Here is a 16,496-nt window from a genome sequence, read left to right as displayed (position 1 = left end):
TGTTGATTATCGGAATAAATGGCCTATTATGGTTGATTTGGTCAGCTTCTTGGATTACTGTTTTTAAATTTCAGTTTTGTGGAAAGAATTTACCTAAGCTGAGTTTTTCTCTAAGAAGAATATACTGACATCGAAGCTGATGTCTGTGCTTCTAAGCTTGCATTGCATTTGTAAGATTAAAAGCTAATGTGATAAGGTAATAATGAAAATATATTAAAAGCTAAAGTGGGTGATAAGTAAAAAATTATTTGTTCGTTGTCATTTTATTTATTTATTTGTATACCTTACGTTTTTGAAATAATTATTTATTAAAGACTAAAGTGGGTGATAAGTAAAATACTTATTTGTTTGTTGTCATTTTATTTATTTATTTTTAAAGGATGGGTTGCTTGTAGATGATCACATTTTGATAGATTGATTGCACTTGGATAAAATTAAAAACTTGTGCTCATCTTTTTCTTAATTGACCAAAGTTTGTAATTGGCTGCCTCGTAGTCTACATCATTACTCCGAAAACAATAAATTTAAAAAAAAAAAAGAAGAATTTTTTCATCATATTCCATTAATGATTGCATTTCATATTTATAATTATGACACCGGGAAAAGATGTCAGTGACTACCGACTATGATTGGCAGTAACATTGGAGATAAAAGACGAAATAAGTTGAAGGAGATCGTAAAGACTTTTCCTGTGATGTATGACTAATAATTTTTTTGTGATCAACTAATTGCACATCACCCACTATTAATTGCACTCCACTTGAAAATTTCACTTTTGTGTTTCATTTGCACTCAAAAGTAAAATAAAAATATTATATTCCTTTGTTCATTGTTTTTCATTTTTAAACCATGTTCACATATATATTATTGTTGGTTTTATCATTTTTGTAAGAAATTCTTAGGACGTATGACAAGCATGCTTACAATTTACACGAGCAAAGAAGACGAAGTAACCAGACCAATAATGAAGTGAAATTGGTAGGTTAAAATAGAGGTTATAAAAAAAAAGATTATTTTTAAGGCTGGTACGCATGCAACCAACTACTTAGTGGTGTGCAACTAGTTGGTCCCTATTGTTTTTGGGTTGGGTATGCAATTGATGATGATGATGATGATGATATGCAAGTAACAATCCCTTGTAAAAATCAAGCATCCAAGAGAACTTTAGGAAAAATGCAAATGATGAATTTAAAAAAAAAAAAAAAAAATTCAGTTCCAATCCAATGTTATTTTAGCAAGTCCTGCTGTTATAATGTCTTGTGATTACTAATTACTACATCTTGTGGATAAATTTCTAGCGAGAAAAATAGGGCAACATCGAGATTATGAAAGACATAAAAAGAGTTTTTCCTCAATAATTTTTTATGAGTAGTCTTGTTTTGGTCCATCATTTTTCTTTTTGTAAGCTAAAACAGGTTAGTAATTAGTAGGTGAAGGCGGGTTTTGAACAACACTCCTTAACTTTAACCAACTTAGCAAGTTGACCCCTGCAATTGTTTTGGTCCATTTTTATTTTAATGTCATTGACAATTTAAATATTGTTCTAAATAAAGTGTGGAAAAAGAAAAAAAAACACACACACACACACACACACAAACATCGTATTTAAGTTTTAAAGGCAAAGAGTTGGAATAAAAAAACAAAGATCTATCTGCTAGTGTTTGGGAATGAATTGAGGGCTTCTTGGCGCAAAAGGTAGTAGTTGAGAATGAACCAAAAACATAAGCCACCCTCACTAATTTCTCCTCTTTTGAGGGTTTGCGAGAATGTTATCCAAACCAATTTCCTGTTGGAATCTGATTGAACTTAGGGCATGTTTGATTGCCTGAAAAATCATTTGCCAGGCAAATCATTTTCTATTGTTTGAGCACATCATGAAAATTTTGCGATTTTTTTTATTTATATTGTTTAGTTGCATTTGAAAGGAAAAAAAAATCATTATTTTAATTTGTCTTTTGTGCCTATGTAAAAAATCATGATAAAATCATTTTTGTGAAAAATTTGAACTAATCTCTTTTGTAAAACAGGATTAAAAAAAATTCCTTCTTTAGACAAGCATTGAGAGTATCTATAAATACAATATTTAAGGGTCCTTGGGCTCAACTTTTGACATTCAAAACCATGATTAGATGCTTTAGGATTGTAGAGAACAAATTCTATGAAATTAGAAAAGAAAAATTCCAAAAAAAGCTTACTTTTCACTGTTGGATTTTATTTTTAAATTTGAGAGTTGTGTAGCCGTCCATTTTCAAAACTTTGGGTCAAGCACAAAGGAAATTGTCTTTTTATTTTTATTTTTTATATATGAGTTTTTCTATGAAATTTAGAGGGCTGTGGTGTTAGATTGCCAATGTGGTTATCCATTTTAACAAAACAACCCTTAGTAAGACTTAAATCTTTACTAAGTTAATAAGCAAAATGTTTTTCATGAAAGGTATCTACATTATACCACTCGTTCAAAGTTCAAACAATGCAGTACTAAACTCTTAGTAAGACTTAAATCTTTACTAAGTTAATAAGCAAAATGTTTTTCATGAAAGGTATCTACATTATACCACTCGTTCAAAGTTCAAACAATGCAGTACTAAACTCTTGAATAGGCTCCCAGTAGGAGGTCACAACTACTATGGCTCTTCAATTAGTACTTACTACACACTAAACTACTCGTTAGGCTCATATAATATCCTATTCTAAAGCTTTAAACAAATAGAAAATTTAATAATAATAATAACACAAAATAAAAAGATAAAGCAATTGGATTTGCCTCATATAATAGCTTATTCTAAAGCCTAAAAAATAGGAAATCTAATAAAAAACCAAGAAAGCAATTTGATTCGTGTGTGCTGGCAAATCGATTTCCCAACAATTTTTTTTTATTTGCTGCGTCAAACATGTGAAAATACTCTTTTGCCATGGCAAATCGTTTTTCACCTAATTTTCCTTACAATCAAACATTTTTTGATAAAGAATACAATACCCTTACCATTTTAGCAACTAAAATATCTCCAAATTTTTACCTAAAATGAAAAATGTCCAACGAAGTTATTTCCTAAATGTGCTCCTGTTCTTGCTTCCCATCATAAAATAGTTCAATTCCGATCATCAAATAATTCAATTTCTACTACTCACTAAAACATAAAACATATACAGGAATAATCTGTACAACTCCAGGCTTGATCCATGATTCCCTTTCTCCACAAATGGATGATAAGATCTCTACTCCAATGAATACCATATTGACTGGCTCATATATCATTGATTCAGGTCCTCGTTGGACCCTAAAACATCGCTTCGTACACTAAACAAAGAACGAAATTATGCATCCACCGACAACCCTAATGTCAAGTGGAGAACATTACTTTGGCAGATCTTTGATATAAGGCTTTATTAAAAACTATCACAATGGATCCAGAACAATTCAATGTATCTTATGATCAAGACCCGATATATATCATCAAACCAGATTACATTTCAATTCCAACCTGATACATTGACAGCCTTAATAATCCCCCTTTACATTCATCCAAATCACCGAAGGTGCCTCAAGATTCACATTACACAAATGCTGAGGAAAAACCTTGAAGGCAGTATTGAACCATATTATTTCTGACCTGACCCTTACATTGCTATAGATATACAAAAATTGGACAAATAAAACCGAAAACACCAAAAGTTAAACCAAGACATCTTATGAAAATCATATTTATATTTACAACAAAAAGGGGAAGGGAAGAAAAAAAAAATTTACCTAAAGAAGCAGCTTGTGTTCCTTAATTTGCTTTAGGACTTCGAACCCCAGCAGTGCCTTGCCCATCTTCCTTTGTTGTTCGGATATCTATTCTCAAACAAGTATCATCTTCAGGTCGGCAATCAACCAACTTATCGTTACTTATGCATTGTGATGATTTGCCTGAAGAATCATTTCTATACAAACGCTTCCTAGGTTTCCTTGTTGGGGTGAAAATGGTGGTGCCCGGATGGAACCGTTGCAGCGTGTCCAGGGGGTGCATTAGCATTCTCTTGCAGGATCTATTAGGACGAGATGGAAGATTTTTGCCCGCTTGATCATCCCCATTTCCTCTTTCTTCGTGTTTAGGCTTCGAGTGTGTCGAAGAACCTTTCATGGACGAATGTAAACTTAATTGCAATGTACTATCTGTGCTATGTTTTCTTTTTTCCATCACTCTGGACTTGCGGGAACGGCTGTTGCCCCTACTGGTGGCATGAACACTGGCTTTTGGACCACACAAGATCCTTGGCCCACACCTTTGATGATTATAGTTGTCATTGCTTACACCCTCTTCTTGAGCCATGAAATCCTCATTGGGTAAAACTTCTTCCTCGACCATAACGATTGTGGATTCCTAAGTACATAAATAAACATCCAATGTATTAGTAGCTCTTAAATTGATTATACAATTTTTTTTGGGACTCTTGTCCTTGATTTGCCATTCCACTCTGAAGACAAGTACATGTGAGTTATTATCAATTTCTTGTTACTTGTCTTCAGAGTGGAATAGCATATCAAGGACATGAGTTCCAAAAATGCACATGAGGCTTGCCTCAGCATGGCTGTATGGGGCATACAAAGCACATTCACTAAGGCTTTTGAAAATGCAGATGTCTCATGCCTATCAAGTCCTTTTTAATGCCAATCAAAGTTTTACACCTTGCATGTATATAGGCTAGTTGGGTCAGGTAGAGTAACTTAGAAAATTCAATTCGATTTTCTGTTTTTCCACTTGGGGTCACTCATGCCTAAATGTATATTTTACCCATGTAGAAAAATCCATGCAAAACAAGTGTTTATAATCTTCTCATAGTTAAACAGGTTGAGAGTGATGTTGTCCAATGAAATACAGCATGGTAAGATCATTTAAGAACAAAATTATACAAGCATATTGACATAATTCAAAAAACAAATTTGTAAGAATGCATAATAAAAGCAAACTCAAAAAACTGGTTGAGAGGTTGTATGCATGAGAAGGATATCATGGGAATGAGCATTGACCAATGGAAAGGCGGTGCTAAACATGCATGCTTTGCTTGTACTAAATAATAAGATAAAAAACGTTCTTTCATATTCGCACACCAGAATATATAATAATTGAAAGTGTATATTCTTGAAAAATCAATTAAATTGAGTGTATATGCCATGAAAAATAAATTAAGGAGCAACGAAATATTGGCGTTAAGTAGATATACTTCGATAAGCTGTTCAAAGTCTGATTCTTCTCCTTCAGAATCAGCCATCTCCTCGCATTCGAATTCTACATCTCCGATTTCTTCCTCAGAGTCACTTAACTCTTCCTGTTCCATCACTATTTCCGGAAGATACTGATCACCAACAATGTTACATTCAGTAAACATTGCCTGATTGCGACAACTGCTGCTATTTTCTCGAGATGGATTATTAATATTTTGGCATTCCTTTCTATTGCCACCATCCGCCAAACCATTAACTCTCTCTTTAGATGTAGAGCTTAAGTGGATCTCCAAATCAAGTTCATTTGCCTTCTCAGAAGGGCTATTGTCGACCTGTGCCTCGATCATGACAGAATCAGAAGGATTTTGATGTTGCCCGGAGTTTCCTTGAAAAGATTCCAAATCAACTACTACTGGATCATTATTTAGATCATCTGTTCTTTGCAGAAGTGGATGGAAATCAATGGCACATGAGCTCAATGGGTGGTTTTCCTTTGACCTTAAAGATTTATAAAAGTGATCAATTGTCGAACCTTCGCGTTGAGGTTTACTAAACTGAGGGAAGTTTGGTTGAAGAAGCTGATTTCCGGGTAAAAAGTTGAAAGTAGTAGAGGCGCTAGTGGTACTACAGTTTATTGGACTGCAAGCCAAGCGTCCATCTTCAGGGGTCTTAAACAGTAACGGATGCATCTGTAGATCCAATTCAGCACTTTTGTCGAGATCATGAAAAGATGTAGATCCTGATTTTGCAACTTGAGCTGGAGATATCTTAGTAGAATGAAATGATCCAGATTGGTAGCTTTTGAAAGCAGACTGAGAGATCACACGAACAGATGGAGGAAGGTTTACGGGTGGCAAGTCAGGTGCTAACCTGACTAACCGGGCAACATTCCTTCTACGAACACGATACGGCCGCATGCTAATCTGGCCCTTCGAAGATTTGGATATCCATTCAGGATCGAAATGATTCGAAGCTATGGTGTAAGATGCACTATATCTAACATGAGTGAAGTGAGATGCCTGGAGACATTGGGATTGCTCTGAAGTAGGAAGAAATTCATGCATGTACCCATCACCAAATTGTGTTCCACCAACACAAGACGACCCCTCTTGTGGTTGCAAGTCTCTTCTGCTAAGGCTTGATAGGGGAAGTTGAGAAGATGGGAACCCGGAGTTTCCAGGTCTCCAATCTGCTAAGAAGGCTTCGTGCACATAGGCTTCATCTTCCTCATCCATGTTATCATCTCCACTTTTATTCCCTTCACCAGCGTTATCAACCAGATAATCCTGCAACCATTATAAAACAATGAGAGCAAATAATTTTTCAATATTATTAAAGAGAGCTGTTATTGGCACCCCAACTTTTACTTATTACACCCCAATTTCTTAAATTATTTATCACACCATTCAAACATTACAAAAGTTCGGCTCAAATCATTATCTCAACTTTACAAAACATCATAACACGCGTTCAAACAATTTTCATAATTGTTTACAATTATGCTTAGGCTCATATAACATCTTAAACCCAAAAAATAAAAATCTAGCAAAAAAATAACAGAAAAAAATTCTATTGACATCCCGACTTTTACTTATTCTCAACTATTTACTTATTTTCTTTATTTTTAATTGGGGTGTAATAAGTAAAAGTTGGGGTGGTGCCAATAGCAACTCTCTTATTAAAACATGTTACCTCATTTTAATAAATTTCTTAAAACATTTTTCATACAATAATTGCACTGTTTTTTCAAAAAAGTCACATTTAAAACATTTTTTTTCTTCTAGCAAATAAAGGGAGTAAAATTAAATAAATAAAAAAAATCTAACAAAAAAAAGTGTTTCAGGTTTTAAAGTCACACAGGTAATATGGGAAATATCCTGGTGAATAACAGGTTTGTTTGGCAGCCAACCATAAATGAACTGACCTCACTAATCTCTTTTCCAGGTGCAGTTTGCCAGCTAGCCAAAGCTTCAGCTTTGCATTTTCTTCTCCGTGATTCATATAAACGTCGCTTCTCTCTTTTAGTTGCATCTGACTTATATGACTTCTGAGTTCCAAGTGCAATTCGCCACTGCCGAGGTAGCAAAGATGGATCCCTATACGGGACAATAAATTTCCATACCGACATCCAGTCGAGCTTCAAGACCCTGAGTCCCTGGAATTATAGAAAAAAATGAAACTCCTAGATAGCTACGGATTACAAGGTTTCATTTTTTAAAGAAAGGAGAAGTCAGAGAATGTCCCAATTTATTCACCTCTTGAATGCGTAACTTCTCTTCTGCAGTCAAAGGTGAGGTCTTCATCCTTCGAACTGCCTGCATTAAGGAACAAAGAAAACTCCTTAGGTTTTATTAATGAAAAAGTAACATGACCATCCCAGTGCCTATATTATGGCCCACCAGGTATAGGGTACCCCTTAAAATTGCATCAATTGGACAGTTCTAACATCTAATTAAATATAGAGAGATTCTATTGCCACACCAACTTTTGCTAACGCCACCCCAATTCATATGGTAATCACCAAAGAATTAGCACACATCTTGGGGTGGCATTAGGAAAGGTTGGTGTGGCAATAGAAGCTCTCTTAAACATAATACCATGAAATTTTGATACTACAAATTAGGCAATTTATTTTGACTCTTGTAAGTCTGATCATCATCATAGACTTGGGGCTGGCCTTACGTGAATCACATACTATGCAATCCGAGAGACAGGCCATCTATGGGATGTTCTGGATTGAGAACTTCGATGACATACTATTCAAAGAAATCACGAAAAAATACGATAAGTAAGAAGACATTACCATTTGAAGTAAAATCAAACAAAAAAATGAACGTACATATCCAAAAACGTTTGATTTTCTTATATCCAAGCGAATGCACACGTACCTTTATTGGATTTTCAGGTGCTTTAGAAGAGCAACGGTTTTTCTGCCTAACAAAGATCTGCAACACAATTTACGTACAAGAAGTCAAACGATCAGATTTATAGGTCATAATGGCCGTATGGAAGATATCATATATACTAAAATCTGCATCAACCAATAGTTCCAACCAAACAGAAAAAATGCCAATTAGAACATATAAACATTTCCTCTAACCATAGGATTACAAAAATGATTGGCCGAAAAGCAGGCCACTGTATTTTACCTCATTTAAATATTTCCTCTAAACAGCAAGGTCTGCTGTTTTCTATATAGTAAGCGTTACGAAACACCTTTGTTTGCCATTATATCTTAAAGAGACCGTATAAAGAATGATAAGAGGAACAATGACAAACACTGTCATATGATAGCAAGCAAAGTATGTATTCTAGTTGAGAGTGGCGATGGAGTCCTCTTTATAAATCTATTTATCATTCCATTGATATCTATTATTCTTCTCCGTCTTTTCCAACTTCAGTCATTTGGGGTCTAAGAGTTCCTTGCTAAGTAGCTCTTTTCATTTGGGCTGCAGCGGGGGGTAAATCTTAACTTTTGGACAATGTTTTTTTATTTATAGTTAAGTGCAAATTGTATTAATGTGGTCGAGGAGACCAACAAGGAAATTACAACGACCCAACAAAGACAAAATTACACAGCAGACAGTACAAACCCGGTCCCACCTTCCCTAGAAGTCCTCAATGATGACCCCTCTAAATTCTATAAACACTTTATATCAAATTAATTAAAGCCCCATAAGAAAAATAATAGTCTCTGCATAGAGAGATCCTTATCTTCGAACAGATGGCAATTCCTCTCCTTCCAAAGACCCCAACACACAGCAAAAGGAATCAAGGACCAAAGGATTCTCTTGGCTAGCCTGAATGCGGGCCCCAAGTGCATCCACAACTCGAAGAGGCTACTAACCGTAACCAAAAAGCAAGAAGGCATACTGAACAACATTAGGAAGAAACCCCAAACCTCCCAATCCAGTGCACAGTGCATGAACAGATGGTTGACAGATTCCCCCTCTTTCCAACACATTGAGCAAAAATTGGGAGTACAAAAACCCCTACAGATGAGACGATCCAATGAGAGATTTCCCCAAAGCCATAGTCCAAACAAGAAAACGACCCTGGATGGGACTTTCGCCCCCCCTCCCCCAAATAGCCACCGCAAGAAAGGGCAGTCCAACTAAAAAGAGAACATGCCGTCTTTTGCCTCTTTCCACACCCAAACCTTGCTCAAGTCGAGAGCCAAATTCAAGCCAGCTATCAATCTTCCCAACTCCTTTATCTCACAATAATTAAAAGCCCTTCTAAACCATAATCCCATGCAACCGAACTATCTGTGACCACCTTAAAAATGGAATTAGGGATACCCTTATTCAAGGACAACCCAAATAAAAGCGGAAATTGCTCCAATAAGAAATGCTCCCCATGCTAACGATCCTCCCAAAAACAAACTCTATTACTAAACCCAACCATAAATCTAATTCGAACTCAGAATAAAGGTAAAACCTTGAGGATCCCTTTTCACAGATCACAACCACAAAGACCACGCTTTGTACTGCTTTCCCACCCATACCGCCTCTCTCCAAACTTATCCACAACAATTTTCCTCCATAAACTATTGACCTCCATGCCAAATCTCCACAACCACTTTGCCCAATAGAGCCAAATTCGAAAGGCCCAACACCCAACCTTCTAATGCTAAGACTCCATTTAACCTTAGAACTTCCTCTTTACCAATTGCGTACATTTTGCTTACAATATACGGTTAATGAGGGGTGCAAATCAAGCCAACAGTTGGTTTGGGTTCTTTCTTTTTTTTTTTTTTTTATTAGTGTAAATCTTTATTGATCAAAAGGAAAGAAAGGGCGGGGGGGGTTGAGATGCCCCCCTACAAGCTAGCAAAGAACAAAAAAGAACATAAGAGAAGAGAAAAACTAAAAGAAATACAAGGACAAAGCAACCCAAAAAACTTCAAAGAAGCTAACAACAATAAGATCCCACTTGAAAACGAAGTCATCAAAGAATACTCCTTCAAACTCTTTACTCAATTTGCACTAATAAAATAAAAGGCCCATGATGTCCAAAACTAATTTCTGAGAAGCTTTTTCTTCTCCCTAGAACACCCTCCGATTTCTTCTTTCCGAATCCCCCAACAAACTGCAAAGGGAAGAGTTGCCCACAAGTATCTTTTCTTTTGGAGAAAGAAAGAACCAAATCTGGTATCACCCACGACAACGACAATTGAAACCGGTTAAGAAAGATGGACCAAATAAGAGTAGAAAAATGACAATGTAAAAAAGATAATATTTCCACTCTCCCCATTCTTCTTCAATAGAGGACAAAAATTTGGGGTTACCAAACCCCGTTTAATAGGGTAAGAGTTCTATTAAGACAAGTTGTCCAAGCAAAGAATGCAATTTTCCAAGGGACCAAATATGTCCATGGAAAAATTTGAAGTAGGTAAAAGGAAATTATGGAAAGCACGAGTTGAGAACATTTTGTCCTTGCTCCCTTTCCACTCCCATTTTTCACAAATGGATAAGAAGAGGTGACCTTTAGAAGTGAAGCCACATCATTGATTTTTCAGTCGTTGAAATTCCTCATAAATCCCAAGTCCCAAGTCATATCTCGCCCATTGTGATTCAGACAATCGTGGATTGTTGCATTCTTTTTTGTCGAGGCTGCATATAAATAGGAAACTAAAGTGAAAGAGTTGAGTCACCACAGAGTCTGTCCTTCCCAAAATCTCACCCTATCTCACTTCCCTACTTTGAAACTAATCCCTTTATTGAACATATTGGATACTCTCATTATACCTTTCCAAACACAACAATCGTAGGTAGACTTCACCTCACTACTATCCCAACCATATTTATTTTCTCCATACTTCGCAACTATGACTTTCCTTCACAAGCCACTTCCTCAAAAGGGCCTTATTTATTCTCTTCAAACCTCTAATCCCCAATCCTCCATTCTTTTTGGGAAAACAAATAAGTTTCCAACTCACCAAATGGAACTTCTTGTTTCCCTCCCTATCATTCCACAAAAAATCCCTCATCAACTTCTCCAATGTCCCCTCCACCACTTTGGGAATTGTGAATAGCAATAGAAAATAAATAAGGATACTTGAGAAAGTACTTTTGATCAAAGTTAGCTTACTTCCTTTAGACAAATATCTCGCTTTCCACACACTAAGCCTCATTTCTAACTTCCCTACCACCTGGTCCAAAATTCTTTTGTTGTTATAGGAAGCCCCTAAAGGAAGACCCAAATAGGAAAACGGTAATGAGTCAGCCTTACATCCCATTTTGCCCACTGCAAACTATTTCGCCCACTGCAAACTATTTACTCTTGTGAAGATTAATGTGCAACCCTGAAACAACCTCGAAGTAACATAACTACGCCCTCAAATACCTAACTTGATCTCTAGAATCCTCCAGAAAGACTAAAGATAGTCGGCAAACTGTAAATGAGAACCCAGGAGACCATTCTCACGCATTTTAAAACCCAAAAAAGCTCCAATGGTCACCATACTAATCATAAATCTACCTGTTCTTGGTATGTATAGGATGTGTGGGGGCAAACTGGTCTTTTCCAGTTCCACACGTCCCACTTAGTGTAGCCCTAATTCTCTTATATAAATATAAGAGAGGAGGCTCATAGAATATGATTTTTTCTATTGAGTCTCTCTCCATGCTTCTCTTCTAAATCTCACTTTCTCTTCTAAACAATAACATAGTATCAAAGCAAGGTTTAGATCTTGAAGTTTGAGAACCTACTATTCTCTTCCTATTTCTCTTTCTTCTTCTTCTTCGATCTACTTGGTATTAAAATCTAAGGCTTCTGATTACAACCTAGGGTTTTAATCTTCTAGTTGGTGAATACTCACAATATGTGAATATGTTTGAAGTTGGTGCTTTGTAGTTTGGTGGTGCAAGTTGTCGTTTGATGGTGTGTTTTTCCCTAGGAGATTCAGGTCTACTTTTCGAATATCTGCAATTATCAAAAAATGGAACTTTAGTCATCTGTGATTTGATTTGTAAGTACATAAATCATATTCGATCAGATCTGGTTATTGCAATCTAGTTTGTGAATCAGATCTGCTATATATATATATATATAAAATAAAAAATAAAAAAACAAATCTGATTGGTATTTCATATTTGGTTTATTTGATGCGATTTGTTTACTGTGGAGTGATTTCTGATGGAAATGAAATCCAGCGTTCTATCTCCTCCTAAGTTCTTTAATCTTTAGATGACCTCAATCAAATTAAATGGAGATAATTTTATCCCTTGGTTGAAATCTGTTGAGGTGTTCCTTACTGCCAAAGGAAAGTTGAAGTATCTGAAAGATGATCCTTTTAAGATTGACGATCCTCACTACTCTAAGTGGGTTCAGGAAAATGCTCAGATTATGACGTGGTTGTAGAATTGTATGGATTCCACCATTGGTATCAACTTGATGTTCCTATCTCCTGCCAAGGAGATTTGAATTCAGGCTGGTAAGATGTATTCTAGAGAATAATATTTCTTGAATTTGTCAGTTAGCTGAAGAATTCTTTTCCGTTCAGCAAGGTGACCAAAGTTTACCAACATATTACTCTTGCCTTCAAAATATACGAAATAAGCTTAGTGTATATCAACCCCTTACTACTAATTTGGTTGTACTACATCAACAGCGAGAAGAGATGGATGTTATTCGTTTTCTTTCTGGTTTAAAATCTGAGTATAATTCTGTTAAATCTCATATTCTAACAAGTAAAGAATTGCCTTCACTTATTGTAGTTTTTTCTTGCCTTCAAAGAACTTCTAGTAGATTTGAGAGTTTTAGGATTAGGGTTTTTGTGGAGAAGAAGAAAAGAGATGAAGAGAGTTGTTTTATTCTCTCTCTCACTCATATATATATTAACATCATAAGAGTGTTACTAATAACAAAAGAACCCTTAGAAGATTAGAAATAACCAAGAAACCCTTATAAGAATTTCTACACTCCCCCTTAAGTTGGTGCATATATATTTTTCATGCCCAACTTGTTAACAATGCTATGAAAATGTAAACTACCCAACCCCTTAGTAAGGATGTTAGCCAACTGATCTTCAATTTGCACGAATGGAGTACAAATGTGTCCAAACTGCAACTTTTCTTTGATGAAGTGCCTATCTACCTCAATGTGTTTAGTTCTATCGTGTTGAACTGAGTTATGAATTTACTAATGACTGCCTTATTGTCACAATACAAACTCATCAGCCCATGAATAGGAAAGTTCAATTCGGTTAAGAGGATTTAAAGCCATAGAAGCTCGCACACCCCATGAGCCATAGACCTAAACTCAGCTTCTGCACTGGATCTTGCAACCACTGTCTGTTTCTTACTTCTCCAAGAAACAAGATTACCCCCAACAAATGCGCAATATCCAGAGGTGGAATGATGATCTGACACTGATCCTGCCCAATCTGCATCTACGCAGGCTTCAACACGCAAACTACCATGACAAGCATATAATAAACCTTGTCCAGGAGTGGATTTTAAGTACCTTAGGATCTATAAGCAGCATCTAAATGAGTTGCAGTTGGTGCATGCATAAATTGGCTTACCACACTAACTGCATAAATAATATCTGGGCGGGTTAAGGTAAGATAAATAAGCCGGCCCACAAGTCTCTGATATCTCTCAACACCAATGCAGAGTTCACCATTAGACTCATGAAGCCTATGGTTTGACTCTATGGGAGTATCACAAGGCTTGCAACCCATCATACCTGTCTCATGAAGGAGATCCATAACATACTTCCGCTGCGAGATGAAAATACCCTTCTTTGATCTAGCAACTTCAATCCCAAGAAAGTATTTCAATTGACCTAAGTCCTTAATCTCAAACTCCTTTGCTAACTGGTATTTTAATTTTTTCATTTCACCATAGTTATTACCAGTCACTACAATGTCGTCAACATAGACTATGAGAGCAGTAATTTTCTCATTGGAATATTTAATGAATAATGTGTGGTTAGCTTGACTCTGCTTGTAACCATACCCCACCATGGCACAGTGAAACTTTTCAAACCATGCTCTAGGAGACTGTTTCAAGCCATATAACGTCTTTTTTAGTCTACACACTTTCCCTTCAATAGCTGGACATTTAAAACTAAGAGGAGGTATCATATACACTTCTTCCAAGTCACCATGCAGAAAAGCATTCTTCACATCAAATTGTAGCAATGGCCAATCTTGATTGGCTGTAAGGGATAACAACACTCTAATAGAGTTCATTTTTGCTACCGGAGCAAATGTTTCGCAGTAGTCAATGCCATAAGTTTGAGTGTAACCCTTGGCGACAAGTCTGGCTTTATACCTATCCACTGATCCATCTGGGCGATGCTTCAAAGTAAAGATCCATTTACATCCCACTGGTTTCTTTCCTCTAAGAAGAACAACCATATTTCAAGTATTATTCTTCTCAAGAGCCTGCATTTCCTCCTTCATTGCCTTTTTCCAACTTGATTGAGACAGGGCATCAACAACACTACGAGGAATAGATATTGAGGACAAAGCAATAGCAAAAGCACGATAGGAGGAAGACAAAGCATCATATGAAACAAAATTGGAGATAGGATGTCGAGTACATGACCGAACACCTTTTCTAATTGCAATGGGAAGATTAGAATTATCAACTTCAGGAGCAGGGATATTACCTTTGACCGATGGATTTGGGGAGGATTCTTTGTTGGGCTCATGAGGACTCTCTTTAGTGCCTTTGTCACGTCGAGAATACGTAAGTAATTTTTTCTCTTCTTGTACAATAGGAATCTCTCCCTGGCCATTATTATTGTCAACTTGTAATTCTTTCTCTTGTATAATAGGAATCTCCCCCTGGCCATCATCACCACTATTATGACTACTATCAACATTGTTAGAAGGAAGAGGAAGAGGACAAGACAACAACTCTTGGGGAAAAAACATTTCTCTACTTTCATTTGTCTCCCCCTGGAGAGATGTGTTCCAAGAGGAATAAAAGGAGGTAGACTCAAAAAATGTTACATCCATAGATACAAAATATTTACGAGAAGGGGGATGATAACATTTATAACCCTTTTGATTAGAAGGATACCCAAGAAAGACACATTTGATGGCTTTAGGGTCAAGTTTGGTGCGGTCAGCGCGAGAGACATGAACAAAACACACACACCCAAAGACTTTGGGGGGAATGAGAAACACCTTATCAGGAGAAGACAAAACCTCAATGGGAATTTTAAATCCCAAGACACACGAAAGCATGCGATTAATAAGAAACGTAGCAATTAAGAGAGCATCCGACCAAAATACTTTCGGTACATTCATAGTAAATAAGAGAACTCTAGTAACTTCCAATAAGTGACGATTTCTTCTCTCAGCCACGCCATTTTGTTGAGGAGTACTTACACAAGTGGTTTGGTGAATGATACCATGCTCACTAAAAAATGAAGCAAGACCATCAGACATGTATTCTCCACCATTATCAGATCTAAGGATTTTAATTTTTACACAAAATTGTGTTTCAATCATTTTGTGAAAGAGTTTAAATACAGAATACACATCACTTTTAGCTTTGAGTAAGTAAACCCAAGTAACACGAGAAAAATCATCCACAAATGTAACGAAATAACGAAAACCACGTAATGAGATAACTGGGGAAGGTAGGGACACATCAGAATGAACAAGAGAAAAAAGTGAACTACTTTTGTTACCACTGGCAGGATTAGAGGTTTGACAATGTTTAGCAAATTCACACATCTCACACTGAAGATCTGACACAGAAATAGAACAAAATAACTGAGGAAACAATCGTTTAAGCAACAAAAAAGAGGGATGGCCAAGGCGCCTATGCCACTGTAATAACTCCTCAAAACAATGGCCACTCCGAACAGTAGATGGAAGCTTCTGGACTGAGGTAGTAACCCATGATAGGGGATCCAAAAAATAAAGTCCTCCTTCCTCATGCCCCGTACCAATCATCCTCCTCGTATCCAAGTCCTGAAAAACACAATGAGAAGGAAAAAAAGTGACACTACAATTTAATGATTTCGTGATATGACCCACAGAAAGGAGGTTTAAAGCAAAATTAGGAACATGAAGAACAGATGATAAGGTCATAGATGGATGAACAATAACACTACCCTTGCCAGCTATAGAAGAATAAGAACCATCGACAACTTTTACTTTGTCCCTACCAGAACATATATGATAGGATGAAAAAAATGAAAACATACTAGTGATATGATCCGATGCCCCTGAATCAATAACCCAAGAGCTGTTAGGAGTAGAAATAGATGCACTGAAGGCTAAGGCCGAAGTACCTGAGTAAGCGATCGCAGATGTAGA

The 16,496-nt window shown here is 36.4% G+C and overlaps 1 protein-coding gene across 6 annotated transcripts in view; it reads right to left on the bottom strand.

Annotated features, from left to right (window-relative positions):
* Positions 1–3,407: 3,407 nt before the first annotated feature.
* LOC147380395 (uncharacterized) overlaps positions 3,408–16,496 on the bottom strand; it is a 36,259-nt gene continuing 23,170 nt past the window's right edge. For all 6 annotated transcript variants that reach the window (XM_086431758.1, XM_086431761.1, XM_086431757.1 and 3 more), the window contains 5 exons: positions 8,095–8,151; positions 7,462–7,521; positions 7,131–7,361; positions 5,206–6,492; positions 3,408–4,364 (listed from right to left, as the gene is read on the bottom strand). In XM_086431758.1, coding sequence (XP_086287884.1) covers positions 3,771–4,364; positions 5,206–6,492; positions 7,131–7,361; positions 7,462–7,521; positions 8,095–8,151 — 2,229 coding nt within the window. In that variant the 3' untranslated portion in view covers positions 3,408–3,770. The remainder of the gene's footprint in view (positions 4,365–5,205; positions 6,493–7,130; positions 7,362–7,461; positions 7,522–8,094; positions 8,152–16,496) is intronic.

Source organism: Akebia trifoliata, unplaced genomic scaffold (genome assembly GCF_017979445.1).
Source record: "Akebia trifoliata isolate Shusen 1 unplaced genomic scaffold, ASM1797944v1 Contig01424_ERROPOS340448, whole genome shotgun sequence".
NCBI lineage: Eukaryota > Viridiplantae > Streptophyta > Magnoliopsida > Ranunculales > Lardizabalaceae > Akebia > Akebia trifoliata.
Note: the sequence above shows the minus strand (reverse complement) of the source record. Positions and strands in the feature narration are given on the sequence as shown.